At 32.4% G+C, this 24,234-nt stretch overlaps 3 protein-coding genes across 3 annotated transcripts; all 3 read right to left on the bottom strand.

Annotated features, from left to right (window-relative positions):
• Positions 1-662: 662 nt before the first annotated feature.
• Positions 663-9,373, bottom strand: LOC110994068 (cytochrome P450 4V2). Its single transcript, XM_022260557.2, has 10 exons — positions 9,032-9,373; positions 7,982-8,071; positions 6,466-6,579; positions 5,357-5,542; positions 4,347-4,543; positions 3,942-3,993; positions 3,016-3,199; positions 2,280-2,431; positions 1,713-1,892; positions 663-1,073 (listed from the first exon to the last, which is right to left on the bottom strand). Exons 1-10 carry the CDS (start codon positions 9,168-9,170, stop codon positions 922-924), a joined length of 1,446 nt encoding a protein of 481 aa, XP_022116249.2. The 5' UTR covers positions 9,171-9,373; the 3' UTR covers positions 663-921.
• A 2,040-nt stretch (positions 9,374-11,413) lies between these two features.
• Positions 11,414-15,879, bottom strand: LOC110994073 (ubiquitin-like domain-containing CTD phosphatase 1). Its single transcript, XM_022260562.2, has 5 exons — positions 15,596-15,879; positions 15,180-15,361; positions 14,897-15,032; positions 14,262-14,473; positions 11,414-13,761 (listed from the first exon to the last, which is right to left on the bottom strand). Exons 1-5 carry the CDS (start codon positions 15,762-15,764, stop codon positions 13,432-13,434), a joined length of 1,029 nt encoding a protein of 342 aa, XP_022116254.1. The 5' UTR covers positions 15,765-15,879; the 3' UTR covers positions 11,414-13,431.
• A 1,100-nt stretch (positions 15,880-16,979) lies between these two features.
• LOC110994054 (myrosinase 1) lies at positions 16,980-23,798 on the bottom strand. Its single transcript, XM_022260540.2, has 7 exons — positions 23,663-23,798; positions 23,144-23,274; positions 22,373-22,813; positions 21,828-22,057; positions 20,234-20,542; positions 17,548-17,786; positions 16,980-17,232 (listed from the first exon to the last, which is right to left on the bottom strand). Exons 1-7 carry the CDS (start codon positions 23,686-23,688, stop codon positions 17,037-17,039), a joined length of 1,572 nt encoding a protein of 523 aa, XP_022116232.2. The 5' UTR covers positions 23,689-23,798; the 3' UTR covers positions 16,980-17,036.
• Between the last annotated feature and the right edge of the window lie 436 nt (positions 23,799-24,234).

Here is a 24,234-nt window from a genome sequence, read left to right as displayed (position 1 = left end):
CCTCATATAAGAACAAGGAATACAATACATATAACGGTGTTTTGGAAGCAACGAATATGTATTTAATTATTACTTTAATCGCTACTCTAATATTTTAAGTCTTAGCTCATTCTCCTGTCTAGGCCATTCGTGAGCTTCGGCAAAAATCAAACATTTGAAAAATATCCTGTAACTTTTATGACATTACTTAGAACCCCGTGCGACTGCAGTTGTGTATACACAAGTGTGGAACCTACTGTTTGGTACACATCAAAACCACCTATGGACTTTCCGTGTCTCTGTGGAGGTTAGAAGTGAGGACTACGTACGGTAAAATGGAAGTCGTAACGCATAGGGCATTCTTGGTACTGGAAGTATGTGACTTGAACAGCACTACAAGTAAGTCTTAATCTTTTTTTTTTCGTGGGGACTTTACGCATACCCTCCCGCGGCACGGTTGAAGTGAAGGGTTATGTGGGACACGCCACCCACTAAAACCCCACGGATCCACCAACAATCAGCCGAGGCAGGACACGGTAACAGCTTAGCCTTCTTAGTCTTCTAAGTCTTAATCTAGCGCAGCCGCAGCGAATGTTAACACACAACCGTTAAATACCTTCCGACTAATCATATCGTTAGTAAAAGTAAATAAAACATTTGTTTGTTATTTTAAAAATCATGTATATGATAACAATTTTTTATTTTGTACTATTAAAATTCGAGAGTAATTAATGTTTAGAAAAACAATACAACATTCAATATTTAATAATTTAACAAATTAGAAACATCGTTGTATTTCGGTACTACAGGTGTTACGACTTATAATTGTAGCGAGATCGGACTCATATCCGACATGACTAACGAAAAAATTATTTGCATAACTGTTTAACTACACTCATCGCAACAAAAACTATTAATCAATAATAAATGTACTACTTAATATTATCGGTGATTTATAGAAATGTGATGTCCGTCAGCTGGCTTATTGATACCCTGATTTTTGATCCGCATTTGATGGTATTGTCCGCTAACCCGGTATGCCCGAAGAATATGTACCAGAGTCACCTTCATTGTCATCATCGCATACACTTTACCTGAAAAAATACGTAAATTAAATAGTCAAGTAAGTTAGGATTACTTATTATATTATATGACTAAAGAAAGCTTTGCTTTATTTCAAAATATACACAGATTTGAAAAAAAAGTAAGTTTACATGATAGTATTGTCTTTTATTAACATAACTTTTACACATTTAATACCCTACATCTTTTAGTCGATACCAACTCCGGGGAAATAAATACAGATAACACAAAAAATTTTCTGCTGCTGTAATACTTTTTGACATTTAACACCTTTGTCTTCAGTCACCGTGACCACGCACGCTGTAAAGCACGCGAAACGTCGGTTTAAATTTAAAATTATGTCCAAATAATTATAAGTTTAAATACAATAATACATAACTATAATCCGTAAAAAAGTGTTTTATTAAAAGTTTACATCATTTTAACACAGTATATTGCGAACATGGAATTCCAAAAGTAACTTCAATTCTTAGTTCAGTTACGCTTACAGCATTGAAAAATTTAATCAATTTCAATACTTTACTTTTTGTTATATCGTCAATGTTTTGGCTTTGTATATTGTCTAAGTGTTTTGTTTTATAATAGTTAGGTTAGCTGTAAGATAACTTATACATTAATATGCATATAGTTCAGTATATATTTTAATTTACCAATACAATTCCTCCTCCCGTAGCCGAAAACTCCATAGGTATTGGGATTTTGTGGTAGACGGGTGGGGTCGAGCCAGCGTTCGGGTGAGAATTCGTTGACGTCCTTTCCCCACATGGGGTGATTCAACACTCCATACAGCGACACAACGCACAGATGACCTTTACGTAGGACTGCGTTTTCTAAACATAGTATTATTTTTATTAAAAAAACTACAAAGAACACTAGGCCAGCATTAGCGTTAAGGGGAATTCTTAAAGTATATAATAATTTTTTACTATATTTCGTTTAACTTTCCACTATTTCTGCTTCTTTATGTCATGTATATGTCATTCCATAGATTCAAGAGTTCAAGATTCGGTGGAGTAGGTACTCTTGAATATGTTCTTGCAAATTAAAATAAATTTTCTTCTATTTTTAATTAGACTGTCAATATGTAATAAACGTAATTCTTGACCCTGATTACATTAATCAAATTGTTGTAATACCTTTTTATTATTATGGTTTATATAAAAACCATAACAACCTTTATAATATATAAATAAGCTGTTTGTATAAATGATACATACTAAGCTGCATGTCTTCTGTAATAATCCTCCCGGTCATGGGAACGACAGGACACAATCTCATTGTCTCCTTGAGCACGGCTTCGAGATACTTTAGTTGTGATAAGTCTTCTTTTGTCACGTCCCTGTCTAATTCACCCAGGACTTCGTTGATCCTGCGTGCGTAATGTAGTCGTGTCATATAGTTGGAAAAACTTTTGAAGTAAATGTAATGATACTGGCTGACTTATTTGCCAAGAACAATACTTTAGGCGCTATAATTTGAACAGGTGTTGCTCCCAATCGCCCAACGTTTTGTAGATTTGATAGTTATAGTTTATATATATTATAAGCTAATAATTAATTCTTCTATTAAAATACAATAACTAAATTGCGATATTTGGTATTCTATTTGTTCAACGACAAGTTTAACTGTCCCTGTAGTTTCATTCTATATTTATTTAATATTTCAGTTTAATTTACTTAAATCACTTAGTAAAAGTTAATTAATCGAATTTAAAGGATGATTGTAGCTATTCACGAATTTTAGTTTGGAAACCAGTCTCCCAATATCTTCTCTATTGTAATCTTATTTATTGTTATATGGGTGAAAATAAATTATTATTATTATCATTCTATGTGGCATATTCAATATAATCATTTAAAATGATATACATTAAAAATGATAATATTGAAACCAAAATAAAAAAAATTAATGAACGACTGCGACTACAGTGCTAAGACATTTAAAAATACTCACTCTTGGAGACATTTCTCTTGTACATCAGGATATGTCCCAATTAGCAGTAGGCAGAAAAGCAGCACTCCCGAGCTGGTTTCGAAGCCAGTGAGGATGATATTGTTCATTTCCTCTCGAATGTCCTGTTCACTCAGTCTGCTCGTTAGTTCTAGCAAACGGTGTAGGAATGGCTTGAACATTGAATCTGGAATTCGTATATCGGATAATGGTAAGTGTCATGAAAACCCGATTTGTCTTCTTTTATATTGAAGGTCTAATATTTTGTCGTTCGTCATCGCTACCTTTAAAAGGGACAGGTGCGATCTGGAGCTTTAGACTGGTATGAGGGTATCCCGGGATGGGCTATCCGACATGTTGCCTGAGCACAGATCGCAGCGGGAAAAATTCTGCGGCAAGATCGTCAGACATGTCACTGACAAAAATAGCACGAGAGGTTGCGCGGGTGGCGCCGGGCAGCGGGCAGCGGGCCCCAACTCGCCCATAAATATTATGACAATGTTTCCGGAGTAGTTGTCGCCCGGGCCCGGCGAGAGACGCCAACCCTCCATGTTAATAATGTCCCTTTTTAGGAAAGGGAAGATTTCGACACTCGCCTGCTGCTTAGCCACTCCGTCACAAATCTGCCTGATTGCGTGCGTGATAGGCTAGGATGTAGGGGTCCCACCAGAAAAAAAAATTAAAAAAAAAAAAGATTAAGTGGCCTTTTCTCAGATCCCAGTGGAGCGGGCTTATATTAGAGGTTTCGCCCACTTGGATCTGTGTCAGCGTCCCGTTATTTTTTTTAACCATTGTGATCTCGGGACCGAGAGCTTACTAATACTTTTAATTTCAATTTAATTTAGCACTAAGATATTCCGATTAAGATATTCTGTCTCCCTCGGTAAATCTTGCTTTAAGTTTAATTTAAATGTCAAAGTTAAACTTACCAGAATTATTATTATTAATTTCTTTGTATCCTTCTCTTTTTCGTTTTAACACCTGTAAAATAGTATGTCTCCATAAAGAATCAGTAACACAATTTTGTTGTTTCTCTAATATGGGCTTCTTGTGGAAATATTAAATGAATGGCAAAATTATTCAAACTAAATTGAAAATTCTAAAAACAATTACTGAAACTAAATCTCATAGTGAGATTATATTTTTGAGTTTACCTAATAAGGAACCTTAGGTAACAATTTCTCTAAAATCGCTTTAGTTATATTTGAGATTGGGTATTTCAATTACATAAATATGACAAATCTATCGTTAATTTGTTTTAATTATTAAATAAAGCATCACGATTTATTTCATACTAAAATAAATTTCTGTACAATGAAGAATAGTTTTCTTACCAGATTAGTCAAATCGTGTGTTATTTTTATATTACGGTCTTGGTCTTTCTTTAAATTGGACATATTGTATATACAGTTGATGTAAAGCAACGGGTTCCTGCCCCTATCCATCAAACTGCTGAGGACGGTGCGGTAGGCCATTAAACACTCTTCGTTAAACTCATTCTGGTCTGTGATGTCGATTCCCGCTGTTGTCACTAAAAGTACAAAGTGACATTAAAGAATCTTATACACTATTTATTTTGTTAAAAATATATAGTTAAGCCGCAAACACATACGCCACGCGACCTAACTAGAATCAAACTTTGAACATGTCAAAAAAATCTAATTTAAAAAAAAGTCAAATCATTAATTCGAATTAGACCACCTAAAATGGCACTTTTGAAGGTTAAATAAAATATAAATATGATTCTAGTTGCTGTGTTCGATTCGATTTTTCAGCACAAAATCCAAACAGTAGGACTGACATGTATGGGGGAAGAGAGAAGAGGTAAACAGATTTTCTAAAGTAATACAGTCTCTGGAAAACTGAAGTTTACTATTCTGAATGTACAATGATAAGTGAGAGGGGAAAGTCATCGAAGACATCAATCGAACAAATTTTGTTGCAAACAACAGTTCTATCTGTAAAACACCGTCATGCAGAAATCTCTTCGATTTCTTTGAAGTAGCATAAAAACTTCGGTTCCAAAGTGCCGCCCCAGGGTCCACTCTGCCACTTCCGCCACTGTTGCATGGTCATATTGTAGATGTATGTACAATACGATGATAGAACGCAGTTTAATTAATATTTTTAAAGTTTAACGTTACGTTTGACCTTATTTATTGCCAGTCTAATTAAAATTGTAATATGTATATTCAATTACTTTAATGCAGTAGCTATTGCATTTGGTTTTCTATGCATATTTATACTCCATAATTAATGCAATATATAAAAGTTTATAAAATATAACGATTATTTTATAAAACGTATTTTGATAGTATAAGGGCTCAATGTATAAGAACCTTACAACAAACAGTTTCCAATGTATTCTTCTCCAAGCAAAGTTGATGATCAAATGGCCCCATGCCGGCGTAGCTCTTCCAGCGCTCCATCAGCCGTCGGCTTTGCGAATTGAATATGACGATAAAACTGTCCAGGACTTGCTGATTGAAAGTCGGGTTTATAAGTTTACGGTGCTCCTTCCATACTGAAACTACAATAGTTACGTCAAATATTGTATTTAAACACTTTAAAAAAATTCCTCATCTGGGTCACAGATTATAAATATTTTTGTCAAAAATTGATTTCTAGGATAACACTACCGTTGTTTGTGATGTGTATTAGAAGTATATTTTATGCATGCATTTAAAATTCACCTACCCTATATAAATACTGAATTCAAATGATAAATTATGTTACTATATGCATGCCGTATGCTATAATAATAATAGCATAGTAAGTAGTAAGTGCATATGCACTTTGGTATTTTAACAGTACTTTTTGTTTTAATAGGAAAAATTTATGATAAACGTGTCGCTTGTTGACATTTTGGGACATAAACTTGTTATTCCTTAAGCTTTATTATGCTCCGTATGAAACTAAAATTATCGTAAAAACATAGCTCCTATATTATATTTATATAATGTTATAAAATCTGTCGAATTTAGAGCAGTTTCATTAAAACAATCGTTTTTACATTGAGCGCTGTATGCGTGTGTATCTGTTGTTATAACCAATTAACAATAATTATAACGTATGTTTAATTTAGTGGGCTTTGTTTATATAATATCTAGGGTTGTCACTACGTATTTTACCATTACCTAATTTGCACTTTATCGCAAAATTTGAGCTCTACTATATGGGTTTCGGATGTAGATTCATATCATAATAAGGCTCGGGTTTTTTGATGTTTTTATGATCATAAAGAAAAACATAATAAGGAAATCTACACGTCTTAAATACAAATTGTGACGAGCGTAGACTATACATCAGTGTATGAAGAATAAATATAAAAGACACAGAAATGTATATGCAATGGGATATGGGCTATTGTGGGAATAACGCATCGCTAATTATTAATATAATGATTTATCGTGATCCTATTTCAAAGTACAATACTAACGACGATATAATTACCTGGACCGACGAGCAGACCATTACCAAGCAACCGTCTCGAAAATTTCTTCAGAATCCCGGGACGATGCAGGCTAGAGCTCATCACTTTGCTGCAGTCATCGGGATCAGTTATTACTAGAAGGTAAAAGTACTATGTTTTACAAAGACATACATCAGGCCTTAACATTCTTATTTATCTTATTATCTTTACCCAATACACATAGCAACCTTTAAACATCTACAGTACCCGAGGATCTATGAGTACGTCGGCGGCTTATAAAAGCCAGTGTAAAATGTAGTTTATAGAATATATTTTTTTAAAGGTAAGGTGCCTTTATAGCTTGTTATAAGTATATGTATATATAGTATATAAGTTTGACATCAATTTTAATAACTTAACTTACCTATTATTATGACATTATGTTAATGTTTGCACTATATGAAGTTATAAAAATTAATCTGACATTTGCATGCCTATTTATATATGGCTGATTCTGCGAATTTTTATAATTGATCTATCTACTTGTACCGCTATCTTACGCCCAAACCCAATAACCTATCTCAATCCATTTTTGACCATGTGATACATATTAAACCAAATATTGATAAAAGTGTGCCAATAACCAATCCACGGATGGTATTAGACATCTGTCGATACAAGCTATCCATAGTAGGTCGGATCGGTATATGTGGATAGAGCTTTGTATAAAAATGACAGTTCAACTGTGCCAATATCCTATCTTAAGATTTTAACTTACACTAGATTTTAAAATAATTAAAAAGCTATTTGATATGTGTTAGTCATAGATTTGCATTTTTTAATATTATTTGTACGGTTTTATTTAATTTATTTGGTTTACATTGATTATCAAATATGAGTGTAAAGTGCGAAGATACTGAATTCTATCCGTCGCGTCGTCAAAAACGTCTTCGTAGGTTTGGTTATTGGGGTGCAGATAGGAGATCAGATTGCTTCAATCTGAGATTGTGGATTAATTATTGGGTTCGGATGTTACTAAATAATAATTTCATTTCTAAGTTATTTATAGTAAAAGGTTCCCTTTAGAAACGTAAACTTTGCAGTTTCATCATACCGCATTGTGCTAAAAAATTAAGAATATAAAACTTCGATTAAGTAACGTATTCCAATTAGCGTTCCTTCTTGTGAAACAAAGAGAATGGATTTGATTTTATCTACTCAATAACAAGCCACAAGACAATGTATTTTGTTTGGTATTTGAATGATTAAAGAATAATTCAGCCCTTTAGCCGAGAACTCTTTGCGACAGACCCATTGAATTTTTATTAATTATTACGTGAAAGAGCGTGAGTTTGCCATTCCTATGCAATTTGATATTACGATTAAATCCCCTATTGTCCATAGGTATTGCTTCTGTATTAAATAATAAAATCACACCAAAGATGATTTCTCTTCGTTTCCTTAGACATCATCAAGTAATACATGGCTACAGTTCCTGTACATCTAAGTGGATTTCGAATGTCTAACGGAACCTTTATATTATATTTTATAACTTACCATAAATTGGTATAATTCCAAGGTAGAATATCACCACGTCACCGTTTTGAGTTGAAAATATCGACACTTTCTTTATTTTCTCCCATATCTCTGAAAATTGCGATCAAATTTGAAAAAAACCGTTTCGTTCAAATCAACATTTATTTGTTCATGTAGGTAACAATGTACACTTATGAACGTCACGTTAACGGTAATAACTGAAATAAAGGATTCCATTTGCGATCGGAATGCAAGTTTTAACAAAATTTAAAATTAATTGTCTTAAGAGACCAAAGATAGTCGCGTATATTTGCGTCACTTGTGGGCATGATTGGGACCCGATAGGAAAATGAAGAATGCCAACTAGGAACATTGAGCGTATTTAATTTATTTAAATATAGATACGAAAATGTAACCCAAGTCTGTTGTTTTTTGTTAATCTGTATCTAGGACTTAGTTATTGTTCATATTAAGAGTTTAAGGGCCTGTTTCACAATGTATGGATAAAGTGCCAAATAGCTATGCGACACATAAATTATTCGAAAGATAAAAGTTCCAAATAAGATACTTCGAATTTCATGACGTATAGCGCTATCTGACAGTCGTGAAACGCAAAAATACTATTTATCATACCAATAAGTAACAAATAGCTTATTTGGACATTGTGAAACAGGCCCTTAAACACAAGATATGACTGCTTCATGCTGAAGAAGCTTTCCTTATGTTATTTTGAAGTCGGTTTAAAACCTACCACTGAAATTATTTTATAATTAATTATGGTATCTTTATGATATTAACTTCAAGGGTACGAATCTCATCCCGTAATCCCGTAGGTTCGATCCCGGCCAGCGGTCAATTCGACTTCCTGTCAATAGCCGCATTTAACACTTGCGTATATTTTAGGAAAACATTGTAAGGAAATCGGGATGACTTAAACCAAAAAATGTAATCGTCGTATGTCAGGCCTACTTGCCTATTAGAAAAAAACAAATGGTCACTCATCAGATACAAAAGAAAAGACCTTCACGATAACAACAATAATAGATAAATCTTCAATTTAAATAAACTTACCTATAGTGCTCCCCCAAAATAATGATATATTACCGAGTAAGGGTAATCTACCTGGATATACCGGTAGATTACCCGGATACATTCGCAACCACAGATACACATACAAACAGAAAATCGCAGCGATTACCAGGAACCACATTTTGAACCGCACTTCCTAACGCGAAAGAAAGCACTGAAGAAAATTAATGTACTCTAATAGATATATTTAAATAATAGAGATCCGTATTAATATTCTCTAGGTAATTAAAAGTAACTTATGAAACAAATAACGTGTGTTGTGGCGAAGAAAACAGCGCGGAATGTTGTTTTAACATTTTGTGATTTTTAATCGAAGGACTTCTTTAACATTTTATAATTTGTTATGAGGATGTTTGATTCTGATATCTGACACGATCAATATTTATATAGTTGTTTAAATTCATGCACATAATTACTATTTTATAAGTGTAACACGTATTAATCATTGTTTTAATTGATTAACCAAACGCCAAATGATCCTACAGAGCTAGTGTGTTTTTTAAAGGGCAAACAGGGTCATCTGATGAAATAAGCGAAAACGTTTTGCGCCGCATCGTATACGCATGAGTGCGTCCTTGATATATTTCCTAACAGGATCCTAGGAAGGTTAAGGTATCTATCTGCTCATTGATGTATGTTTGATGGTGTGAGGTTTCGGTTCAAGTCTCAGGTGGTGTGAGATGTGACAGTCTCTAATTAGGGTTACTAATTATTTAAAATCTGTTTAATTAATTATGGAAGGGGGGTATTTTAATATCAATACAGTTGCATCCTTGACTAGCGTCACAACTAAATTTTATTTCGATTAATATTTATCATTTTTATACAAGTTAGGAAATTTATTGAAAAAACCCACATGCCTCGGACGAATACGTAAAGAAGTCGGTCTTGCACCTGCTATACTGTTGATACTCGAGCTTTGTCGGGAAGTATATAAGACTTAGTTCTTGCACACAAATACTGGACATGTCCGTAAACATTTCAGACGTTAAAAAGTATCTCAGATTGAAATTGTACTTATTCAAATACTTTAAAGGACACGACTATATAAATAGTACCTTCCTATTATTGTAAATTTGTGTCGATTTGTCGCTATGCTCTCAGATCAGTCTATGAATGGAAACGTAAATTTTTCAACATTTTTATGTTTAGGTACTATTAGATTATGCAGTACAGTAATAAGAAATCATAATTATAGGTTTTATATTTTCTTAAGCTAAGATTTGAAAAACGTAAGTCTACATATATCGTTAACTCACTCGGTGTAAGAATTGTATATATTGAAGGTTGTTTATTACAAGTACCAATTCTTTAGCGAGACCTGGTTTTTGCTTAACCAGTTTTAATGAAGGTTCTTAGTTCTTTCTCCATTTACCTTTAAACGGATTTCATTAATAGTAGTACATCGAAATAAATTATAAGTGACTTAATTGTTTCAGCTAAGAAGTTTTCACCAACATAATTTACCTAACGCACCCGCTCTGAATAATAAGTGTGATTCTTAACACGTGTGAGTTCTGGAATATACTGAATGTTAATGGTATACTTTGACCTACATGTTTTAATCATTGTTTTAGCAAACCATATTATGGACTAATGTTTCCTTGTACCTACGATTCTCAAGGATGTATTACGAATATATTAAAAAACGCTCTAGCTATTAGCATTTTTTAACATATGTATTAGATTATTTTAAATACTTTTTACTAAAATAGAAAACAGAATTTAAACACAAATTCACCCTCTGTTGTATTCACAGTTTTCGTTAGAGCATTGAAAATAAGAAATTGTAGACTACGTACAATATACATATATATATATGTACGTAAAATATAATATACTAGTGGCTAATTTTAAGATACAGATAGAATAGAAGGCTTTGAGAATATGCCAAACGTTTATCCCTATAACACGTTGCTTTTTATATTTTATTAGCTAATCGACTGCAGCCGGGCAAATTTGTGAATTTACACCATCCAAACGCGTACAAAAAATTCATTCAGATCGGTCCAGCCGTTTAAGAGAAGATCGTCACATACACGTATGTGTGGTTAATGTATGCGTGTATTAATCGCTATAACGTGTTATGTGAAGGATGTTTAAAGAAAAACAATACTGAAAGTTAGCCCATGGGATATAAATCACTTATGTATATAACAATCTACTAAGAAAAGTCAGTACATGTAAAAAAATTTTTTTATAAATATTCAAAATTACGGAAGAAGTGAACGTACAGTTAAATACTCTTTAGATTTAAGACGGCTTTACCGTGCTTAAGACGCGTGAAATGGCCCTTATGATATGATAATTAAGATAATTACTGAGTATTTAGGTTAATTGGGAGTCAAAAATAAAACATCGTCATAATTTATAAAAAAAAACTTTATTCTCGTATACTTATCTAGAAATTTGATCTAAATAAGTGAAAGGGACTAATTAATTTTTTTTTAAATAGTTAAATAGTCGAGCTGCGGAAACAATATTTGATATATTAATTACGTTTTTATTATAATTTTACGGAAATATAAATATACATGGGTAATAAAAGTATCGCGAATTTAGTAACATTATGCAATTTGGAGGTAACAAGGAAATAATTGACCACAAACCATTATAATTTTTTATTGGTGTTAAGGTGTTTAACATTGGATTTAAGTTAAAGGTTAAAAAGTTAAAGGAAAATATTAAACTAGGGGCTAGTTCTCAATGATCGATCCTTCGAAGAGTATAATATGTAGTTCTCGACATATTATACTTACAATTATTTTGAAATTTATTTTATTATTATAAGATTTTTTTCTCACCGTAATCTTTAGAAATATAAAAGAACTTCTCATCATAACAGTTAACTGCACTAGATTTAAAAACAGTAAGGATTTGTTTGTCGGGACTAATTATTTAAAACATTTTAATTCCGTGATAATAATACTTTTAAGTGATAATTAAGTGGGCATTAATACTTGAGTAAAACAATTTGTATAGGTTACTTGGATTTAAGTATTTAAATAAATGTTTATACAGCATAAAGGGTGGCAACGTACTATTGACATGGGTTGGTAATTATTTAAGTCCCGTTAATGTCTTTTAAGTTAAGAAATAATACTAGTATGTTTTAATGTTGTATGTATAATTTGTTTTCAGAATATTAAATAATTTTTAGATTCAATACAAATTTTACTATGCGTTTTAATATTAAAAATGTGCTTACGATGTAATCCTAAAGAAAATAAGTTAAAAATATGAATCGGAAATCGTACTTAAACACAGCTTTTATTTATAAATAATTTTTAGAATTCTATGAAAATGAAGGTCACTTGAAATGTCACGATGTCTCCTTGAATAACAACATCACGTAAATATTCCTAAACAAATTAGCAATTCGTAATGTACCAACATTAATATTAACTTCCTCTTTACAATGTAACAATTTGAAAGAGACGAATCAAGATTTTCTATGACACAAGGTTCATTTTAAGTAGAAAAGCTGAGAAGATAAGAGGTTGTGAATTGAAAATGGTAGGCTAATACAGTTTTGCCTGCATACCAATTTTTACTCTAACATCTGCTAAATGCATGATTTGTGTATCCTGTATCCGGTATACATAAAGTGACCAGTTATCAAAACGGGACATTGGTTTAATTTAGTTTAGTGAAAAAAAAAACAGTTGTTAAAAGTTATTTATTTAGAAAAAGTTAGCCTAACAGTTACGAATCACTAAATATAGGTAGGTACCCAAAATGTTAAGCTAGTTAATCAGAGGAATTTTTTTTTTAAATATAGCAGCAGGTGACGATTTCAAATAAGAATGAATCTCTTGCTACGTTTTTTATAATATTCTGCTGCTCAAATTTTTGCTCGCTTTCTCAAAACGGGACAATTTTGCGTCCCACATTTTTTTTTAATATTCTGCAGCTCTAAGTTTCGCGCGGTTTCTCAAAACGGGACAATTTTGCGTCCCACATTTCATTTAGGGGACACCGGGACACGTAATTGGAAATAGGGACAGTCCTGTTCAAAACTGGACGTGTGGTCACGTTATGTATACATGATGAATATTATATAAAAACTTGGAATTTTGTATCTAAGGCATTTTGTTAAAAAGTTGTACCTAGATTGCATGAAAATCAGTTTAGTAACAGATATATATACAATCGCATTTGTAAATTTAATTTAAATCAAATTTATTTAATTTTGCGTTTTAATCTATTGAAGTCATTTCACGACGTTGCGTCATCTGTTAAGTAGTTTCTCCAAAACCTAAATTTCTTTTTTAAAAATAATGAATCTCAGTATTGACTTTCACATTCAGTCTATCAGAGCCAAAAAAACAGCACATAACCAAGAAAAATACTAATTAATTAATATCACTAATCAGTCTTTGTTAGTTGGCAGCGGCCCCCGAGCTGTCAGAATTATCCTCAGCTTTCCTCTTGCTGGCGTGTTTACTCTTCCGTGGCGGCCTATATTTCTCCCATTTCTTGTGATTTAAAGTATCAAAGTCATCGCAAAAAGTGGCAATGTCCTTTAAATATGTAATTAAATGCAGTAATTCCTCGTCTTTGTCTCTGTTTAAATGCGCTTGTCTGAATGCACGGATCTTGAGTCCGCTCTTTGGGTTCATAATAAAGTTTCGTCTTATATCGTCCAACATTATTGTGTTTTTCGAGCTGTATTGTGGGTATTTGCCCCAAATTACGCCAAGGGGTTTCACCTGGAAATGTGCAAGCTTGATGGGTACTTCAAAATATAAGACATTTTTAGCATAAAATTTCAGATAGTTTGTCAAATATTTGTTGAATGACAGTACAAATGAATAGTTTTTGTTTTGTTTTGTTGATATAGTTTGTACAAATAAATTATGAATATGTTACTCAGATTTGATTTCCTTTGAATTGTAACTATTTGATGCAAAAGAATACAAAACAGCCAAATTAGTAATTGAAATCTAATTATTTACAATGCTCACAACAACAACCACATGTCTTTTACTGTTAAACATTTTCAAACAAACAAAAATATCTTTATTCATATAGGTAAAGAAGTACACTTATGAATGTCAAAAAACTCAAATAAATTGTAAATTCTCATTTACTAGCAGTTCGCAAGTCAAGGGCGTAGATCGGACAAGAATTGGCAAGAAACTTTCCACCACTCTTTTCATTAATGACCTTTCTTTAATTTTAAATGTAAATAAGTTTTATTTATACTCACGTCAATAGTTCCATATTTGGGAGTATGCACAGTGATCATAGCTAAGTAGTCTAGGTAGAACATGATCTTGTATTCCGGGTGCACAGACACACCAAGTAGTTTCATTTTCTCCTCGATCCACTTCATTCCGGTGGCTGACCAGATAACAATATCATAATCTTTGTAGGCTGATGTTAAAAATTCATGGAGGAATGGCCGCATTAGTTCAAAACCTGGAACACAAAATGTAAAAGTTACAGGTTGATTTCTTAATTAGGGTTCATGTTTTTTTATTATACTATACAATCCTCAGGTATGATATTCAGAGTTGAGATCTTCCAAGTGACAAAATTTCAAAAACATAGGATATTAAGAGACATTGTTAGCCATGTTTTTCTTGTTTCATTTCTGAATGTTACCAATACCCTATTATTTAAAATTATACTATGGCCATAATGAATTATTATTTACTATATTAAATAAGCCCAAATTAAGGCATTCCAAGATGTCATAAAATAAAAATGTTTTTGATAGTTGTCAAAATTTATTATATGTAAATTTGGAAAGAGATGATTTATGTTTATTGATACTATTATTATAGTGCTTCATGTAAAACTTATATTTGTCAATTAGTTAGAGAGTTTTTCAATACAAACCAGTTTCAGCAACAGATCTATGGTCAAACAATGTGTAGTCTATGTCCAATACTAAAAGCTTTTTGCTGGGGCGAGGCTCGTTTAGCACCTTTATTTTGTAGTCTTTTACTCTCTTATTTATTTTTGCTAAGTATATCTGAAAATCATACAGGCATTAAAAATAAGATATCTTTAACTATTAATAATCTAAGTACTATGTGTTTAGTTTCAATACACAAAAAAAGCAATTTAACAGCTTTAAGGAAAAATAAAAAGTTGTCTTTAGAGTTTTATGAAGATATACCTCCTGATTTTCTACATCAATTTCTTCTTCCTCAATGTCCAAATCATTGACCACTTCATCCCCAATATCTGGTTTTGACATTGCACCCTCAATAGCCTCTTCTAATGACCCCATCATCATTATTTTTAGGTTTTGCTTAAGATTTAATTCTGATAGAGTATAATTGTCAGTGGCTACCTTGCCTGAAACAACAAAATTTTAATATCAACAAAGGTTAAGAATATTATGCAAATATAGCATATAACAATAAAAGGAAAGCAGTGATGTTGGTGAATATGAAATATAATTTACACTATTGATGTTTATTTATGATGGGTTATGAAAAACAAACAACTTTGATAAAATAGGAGCTAGCAGTAGCAATAGTAGTGTTTTATGAATGAACTCGTAGATACTATCCATTTAGATTCAGTTACCTTGAAATTTAACGTTCAAAAGCTTTTGCCTTTCCGGTCGTACACCAGTGGCATTTTCGATGGCCACTTTCAACATCGCAACTGAATCAGATTGAGCTAATTCTGGCAGTTCATATTCCTTTCCACTCCACTTAACACTCAACTTTATTGAATTATCAATATCACCCATTTTGCCATTTAACAACTAAATGTAATGTTGGGATTTAGGCTTAATTTCTCTAATATAAAAACACTTTGGACGAGGTTTTCCGCTGGCGCTGTTGGGTTTTGTTTTTCGTTTGACAGATTCGCAATTAATCTGAGCGACAGTTCAAATATCTGTCAAGAATGTCAACTGTCAAAGGGTTGTATAATAACTTGCAAATTCATAATAATAATATGGCAGCTGCCAACTGGGGGCGCTTCAACAGTAGTATAATTAGTAGGAAGTCGATAACGAAATTTGTATGACCGGCTGAGCTAAGCTCGCCAAACAGCCCGTGCTGAGCTGTAAAGGCCCTTAAGGCCAACAGCGAGATTCCTTTCAAAAAAAAAAAAAATAATAATTGTTTGAAAATTGGTCAACACGAACTGTCAATTCACTGGAGCCAACCTGCCTGCCCCTGCTGAGTTTGGGGAAGTCCACGTAATAATGAGACTTCATTTAAACATTATTAGACATTATTTATCTTATTTAGCTGATTAGGTCTTGAATATTTGTAACTATAAGTGCAAAGGCAAAAAATATTGTTACATTAGGCTTTTTCAAATGAACGTGGCCAAGGTTTTTCTAACGCTTTCGACGGTAGCGACAGGTCGCTACAAATCTTCAAATTTGTATAGGTATGGAGAAAAAAAACAAAAATATTTCAACATATTATTATATCATATATGTATTATCATTAAACAGAAGTAACCAATGTACAAATAAAGATTCTCAAATGTTGAAATTAGTTTTGTTGACTAAACTCTTCATTTAACAAATCCAATCCAACTAAATAAACATTATTTATTGAAGTTATACTTCTTTAGGCGCGATGGAGAAAAATGATGAGATGTGAATTTTTACGATGCGCGCGCACACCGACACCTAAATTCCACATCGTAAAGTTAGGTCTAGGTGGTATTTGAATCGATAACTATGTTCAAATTCAATTTGTATGGTCTAATATTTTTATATTTAAAACACGTGTTTCGTAACAGTACAATTAAGCAGTGTGAATAAATAAATATTATTTTGGTGTTTTTAAAACAATTTCATATACGACGGTGATAGTATTTACTAATAATTTATTTATTTAAATAAAATCTTTTTTATTAATGGTATTACTTATTGTTAATCATTACGGCATTTTACTTATTTTTCCATACGCCACAGATGTATAAAGTACATAAGTACACACACTATTTTTTACAATATATTTTTCCTTGAATGTAAAAGACGTAACTTTTTTAATACTGCTTATTCATTGTAGGCGACATCTTCATCCTTTAATTTATCTTCAATAGCGACTACTTCCTCTAAATATACATCTGGTTCATAGTGTGGGTTTAAAGATTTGCTTTTTATAATTTCTTTATAAACAAATGCTGACTTCCTTGGAGTTCTTGATCGGTCAGGGCTCGAAAAGTCTACTTCATATAGTCCAAATTTTTCACTAAAATAAACAAGGCACAATAAGTAAATAAATAAATTAAATAGTTGATTTCTAAGAACTAGTAATATAAGTTAGCAACTATATTTAAAGTAGCAGAAAATTATGAATGATTTAACTTATATCACGACTTACTATTTATAACTTACGACCTCTTTGTTTAGCATTGATTATATTATAATGCATGCAAGAGTCTATACATTGCATGTAATATAACCTAATCATTGAATATAATCCATCGCATGCAAGTGTCTAAATAAAGCTCTAAATAACTATAGAGATATTTTGTTTTTGACAAAATATGAGCAACGAACAAACCTATAGCCAGCCATCCACTCAAAGTTATCTATCATACTCCAGACGGAATAGCCACGCACATCGCAACCTGCCTCTACAGCGTCCAATAAAGCTGAGAGATAATTTCTGAGGTAACGAATTCTATCCTCATCTTGCAGACCTCCTGCTGTTGACCAACCATTTTCTGTTACGTAAATTCGTGGATTGTCGTAAAGCCGATTTACTTCTAATAGTAATTTGTAAAATCCCCAGGGTACTTCCTGAAAATAACCAGTAATTTTAGATAAATTAGGTACAACTTAGATGTATTGAATATACCTATATATAATAATTGAACTTTTTGTTTGTTTGTGCCCTTTTGTTAATCTTTGAACTTTTTTGTAGTAAAATGTATTCTCAGTGTATTTATTTGTTATTATATATAATTTATGTAAGCTGTAGGATTACAAAATAAATACTACGAACTTGTGAAAATTGGAATAAGTTTATAGAAACAAATTGAAAAATCAGAGAGAATCATTAATTCTCCTATATTTAAAAGATATACACAATAATCAAAAATATATACAATAGGTATGTTTGTGCTACAAATTATATACCTATGTAGGATCAATCATTAAATTCAATTAATTTAAAGCAGTAATTATTACTTGTTGAGTGAACTGTTATAAGCCTAACAAATGCCGTATAGCTTCCTAATATTACATTGGTAACTAATGCATATTTAACGAAAAATTTGATAATTTATTATTATTACAACTCGCACTAATTTTAATTCTTAATAATTTACATAATATATTATATCTGTTTAACGTGAAATCAGCAAATAGAATGAAACTATTGATTATTGAATGCCTGTCTTCGTGAGGACAATTAATATATGTACTACTATCATACCCTATATAATCTACCAACGTTTTCTGTCAGTTGTCATTACTGAATAGACAATTGCAATAATATCATGAACCTGAATTGTAAATAAAAATTTTATATTGTCTGAAAATTTAACAACACTAATAGTACCTAATTATTAAAATGTGATGTTTCTAAATTTACAGTTAACACAAAATATGTTGAATTGTAAAAATAAAATATCTGAAAATGGACGTTGCAAGTTGCCCATAACTATACAGCCCATGTCAAAATTGTAATTATTGTTTGAACACATAAAAAAATATTAGAAATATGTCGAATATTGAACAATCTGCATGCAGCGTCGTTATTCCTACTGAAATCCTTTTGAGTATTTTTCGATATCTGGCACCAAAGCACTTGGCTACATGTAGATTAATTTGTAATCGTTGGAAGCAGATAATTGACGATGTGGCTCTCAGTGATAAATTTTGGTTTCGATGCTGCAAAACTGAATTTCCTTCGATATTTAATCAAGTTATGTATAAAGCAAAAGCAGGCATAACTTGGCAAAAAATTTATCGATCCTTATTTTTATGGTCTAAATTCCTAGATGCCTCTGAAACGGCCGATGAGTTCGCATCAGCGTCAAATATTTCACAGGAAATACGCGATATTAAAGTTCTCAGAGATGGCTTGGTAGCTGTCCACACTCGAGATGGAATTAATTACTATGACTTGGACACACTTAAGTATTCCTCTAAATGTAAGTCTATAATCGGTAGTTACACAAGCTATTCAGAAAATGACAATTTTACTATATACATTGATATTAGCAATTGTCTTATTGTTGTCCGTAAGCAAGGACATCCAGGGCAGGAATCTAGAATAGTTATAAACAATGTTCAAAAATTTCTATTGAATGATATTAGATTATTTTATGTAACACATGACAATGAAATTCATATGTGTAACTTGTGTACAAATGACCTACAGCCATTATTCTTAAAGAAGTTTGAGGAACAAGTGATGACTTTAGGTTATAGCAATACTCTTAATGTGTTAACATATGAACGAGAAATTTATTCTTTAGTTGATGGTACCTTCAAATTACAATGCAATATAGAAATAGTTCCAAACATGCAACATGTATTGTGGAAATACAATTTGCTGGAAAGAATGGACTGGAGGGTCTATATACAATGGATGTATATTTTGAATCATACAATTCAACAAGTCCTGTTGAAAGATATGTTAATTATATATCCATATGGCGATGTGTTTTTTGTTGGCACAACATGGGGTGTTTTCAGAATATACTACAAACCATTTGTAGATGGTGAATTTGACTTGTACAACTCTGTACCAATTAAGCAATATAACTTTGCTGAGCGTTCTGATTGCCCCGTGTTAGCAATGAGTCCAATTTTCCAAATTGATGTGGTGGAAACTGAAGATGGACATATTGTATTAGTGGCAATGCCAAAGAAGATAGCTGTTTTATATTATACACATGTGTTTAAGCAATCACCAACCTGGCCTGTGTTGCCATTCATGGAAGTACAAGATGTTACAATAAAAAGCAACTGAGATAGTAATAAATTTTAAACTTGTTTGTAAATTTATCACTCTGCAATAAAACTAGGTTCTAAATTTTTTAATCATAAGATTATAAGATCTTGTAAAGTTTTTTAATGCTTATATTAATTACTTTTATAGATTTTATTATAAACAAAATCCGAACCAGTCTAATTATTTTGTACCCTTTTGTAACCTTGATAATTGAAAGAAAATCTATTTTTTGTTTATAAAAAAATAATGGACTCTAACTTTAACTAACTGGCATTGCACCTACCTGCAACCAAGATGATTCGGCTTGAGGCCAAGTAGGGTCCTTGATAAATACAGAGCCCATGTCATCCATATAAGATGGGACTGCATACATTCCTTCAACAGAGGCATCTCTATAGACTAACTTGCTTGAATAGGTGTTAAGTGCGAGAAAATCTGCCGACCCTCGTATGGTCAAAACTTCAGCTGCTGTAAGCTCTGGGAGACGTGATCGTTTGAATCCTTGCTCAGCACTTTTTGCTGCAATGTTTCTTTTCATTTCAATAGGAAAATCTCCGTCTTTCGAATATATTGGATTGGTATATTGTCCCCACTGAAAACCCATTAAACCAAATAAAATAAACAAAAAGGTGTAAGGAATAGTTCCTATATAGCTTTAACAATAGTTATCGTGATAAAGAACCATTTGTTTTCGTTTCAGTTTATAAAACACAAGAACTGAACGAAATTTCGTTATTGACAAAAGTAGTCCTAGTATAATAATTTCCACTAGGCTTATTAAAATTTAATTAAGAATTATCTGATAAGTTAGGTATTAATAATAGGACTAAGCCCCAGGTTTTTAGGTTTTATACATAAACATATTACAAACAAAAAAAACACAATAAAACAATAATCAAAAAGAAAAAAATAAATATAAGATATATTTTTTTTTATTTTCCCATTTGATTCGTCTCAAGTATGTAATGCGTGTGTGCTGTGGCTGTAGTTGGCCCTGGCTCAGCATTATGCTGAGGAACAAAATGTTCCACAGCACAGTTTTAATTATAATTAAAATATTTTCTATAGGTATATTTTCTGTCGGTAGATACAAAGTAGGGGCACGAAACTCTAGCGCTGACCGTTATTGCGCAGAAGTAAAAAATAAGGTACCTGAGGGGGGCTAGCGGAATGAAGAGCGTCGATTGGCTCTCCAGTCGTATTCCGGCCCCCGCACCACACTACACATGCGCAGCAATCCCCTCCACGTATCGGCCAGCGCCAGACTTACGTGCCTTTAATAGTACCGACAGATACCTTTTTTAATACTTTACGTTTGTTTAATTATAAGTCAATTGTTTTATCTTCGAAATAGGACATGCAATTGTTATTTACGTAATCGTTATCTAAGAACGTCTTGAGATCATTTTATCATTCTTAAGATTAAGTTTATCTCCGCATAATATAATATTCGATTCCTTTGGTTCATCATACGTATTTTTAAAAATATACTGTATGTAGTATGTATTTAACATTTTTTTAGTAGGTCTCTAATTCTTTAGAACTACAACATGTTTGCATTTCTAGATGGTTGCGGATTTTCAAAATGTATCGCGCTATTTTTTTAAAGTATTTTTTTTATATTAGACGAATAAACGAGCCTGCGGGACGGCCATAAAGGCAATCATCGCAGTCCATAGACACTCATTTTTAGTGGGTGCGTTGCCTTTGAGGGAGGAGTAGGTACGCTCATAGAATATTAATACATACACTCGTTATCATGTTAAAACCGCAACTACATTAGAAAATTTGTATATTGTTTATTGCAACCATTCCGAATCAATTATTGTTTAGCCGGGAGTCGAAGGCATGAATTCTGGAATATTCGTATGACTTACGTCAAATTGTCTAGCATCCAACGCAGCTTGTTGGTCCTCCTCCGACTCTGATGCTGGTTCAGCCCAGGTAAAGCTAATGGCGATACCCACTGTGCCATTTTGCCGTTCTCTATAAACCTCATCATACAGGCGGTATGCCTTTGCGTGAGCCAGCAGTACATTCTTAGCGCACATGTACTCGGCAACACCACTCATATTCACCATTGGTGCTTTTTTGTCTGATCCGTAACCTATGAAAGTTTAAATATTTCATAATTATATGTATTTTTCAATATAAAATAACCATTAATATTATAATGCCTAAATTATTGCAAAGTTATCCTACACGCCTAGGCAATAAAGAAATTCCTGTAAAATCTATCGTATTGTACATATACTTGCACACATCTATCCAAACACACACTCACACATAGAATACGTGCAACCTATAAATAAAATATATAAACTTATGCGAGTAGTTGAATTTAATACTTTATTATAATAAATATACATATCTGCCCTTTTACCCTACTCGGGCGTTTCACTAGTGATACGTATAGAAATACCTTCGTAACAAATCTGTTTTGGTTCATTTATAGTCATCCAATATTTGACTCTATCGCCGAAATGCTCAAACAGCACGTTAGCGTAATCCGTAAACCAATCTACCATCGCGGGATTGGCCCACCCTCCTAACTTTTGCAGTTCCTGTGGTAGATCCCAGTGATAAATCGTCAAAAACGGTACTATATTGTTCTTCAACATCTCATTAATCAAATTGTTATAGTAGTCAATTCCTGCTTGATTTATATAATTTGAAAAGCCACCAGGTAGCACTCTAGGCCACGAAACGGAGAATCTGTAGAAGTCTAAACCAAGTTCGTTCATTATTTCAACGTCACGCTTATAGAGGTTGTAAGAGTCTGTTGCGACATCACCGGTGCTCTGGTCTCTAATGGGTGAAGGATCCATGTGGGTAGCAATATCCCATATTGAAATACCCTTGCCTGGAATAATAAGATAGCGTGGTAAGATAGCTTCAAGAGGCCGCCATCAGTTTTGGGAAGACCCGAACATTAGCTTTCTTCTGGGATATACTTAAATAAATAATGTGCTAATTCAAATTAATCGAGAATAGATTATATGGTAAACGTATTTGTTATCTAAGTACAAATATAAAAATGGGATTCAACAGGCAGATTTAATTTAGAATTTCATGTCGAAGTTGTTAAAATGTGGTAAGTATTTATTGGTTCACCGGACTTAATTAATTTTGGGTTAAGAATCATAGCTTCAGACCTTTAATCATCGACTGTACAGAACTATTTACATCTTACCATCATCGAAGGCGCCGCCTTCTATCTGATACGACGACGTTGAAGCACCAAACATAAATCCGTCAGGGAAATATCTAACTTTACTCTTTGATGATACTCCATTTGTTCCGATACTAATATTTGCTATTATACTAAAACGTTTTTATTAAATTAGAACACTTTTAGGGTAGGGAAGGGTCCCTTCAGAGGATTTCCCCCTCTCTTGAATTACAAATTAGTATGTATAAATATTATGGATTTTCTTAGACCAATCGTGTTAAGCAGGTAGTATTAAACTACTTGTGAGGATTGGATTTTACAATAATAGTTGCGTGTTTTATAAATGTCATTTACTTCCATAGTGAATTTAATAATGAAATCGAATTGTGTTTATAGACGATTATTGAATTGACATTTCTAAGTTCTCAGCAATTTCGTAAGATAAAAAGAACCAGAAAAGTTGTTTTATGTTACGTTGTAATAGTTTATTGATGAAATATTACTCAACTATATTCAAAATTAAATATTTTACACACTTACAAAATCAAATAATGTAGTCGAAACATCGCGGCGTCCGGATACACTGGAGACTAGATTGTGAATATTATTTTCGCACAAAGATCGTACGATAACACTCTTAGAAGACCATTAGGTTATAAAAAGATAATGATATCAATCCGATTCACATTTAACTAATATTAATTCATGATTTATTGCTCTTAAATTTTGAAGCTAGGTGTATGTAACTGCGGTGTAATGGAGAACATGAAGACACTGTGCAGTGAGATCATGTTCAGTACAATCGTACTTTCCAAACAATAATTGTTTTCAGTTTTACACAATTCATATTATTATCCAAAAGAGAATTAACGTCACGTATTTATGAATAATTTTACATCATTTTGATTTACGCCGTTGATGAAGGTATAAGTTTTGTTTTTAATACAAATGTAGTGAAATTGCTACAGTTACGAGGTGGCTTGCGTTATGCAAATAATACGCAGTTAATTTAAATAAATTTATTTTTATCAGTAAATGTAAAATTAAACCGAGTTCAATCACGAAGTGACTTCACCAAATTCTGCGATTGTATGAAGACGGCAGTCGACCAA

The sequence above is a fragment of the Pieris rapae genome, chromosome 11, assembly GCF_905147795.1.
Source record: "Pieris rapae chromosome 11, ilPieRapa1.1, whole genome shotgun sequence".
In the NCBI taxonomy this organism is placed as follows: Eukaryota; Metazoa; Arthropoda; class Insecta; order Lepidoptera; family Pieridae; genus Pieris; species Pieris rapae.
This window is presented reverse-complemented; position numbering and strand designations above follow the sequence as displayed.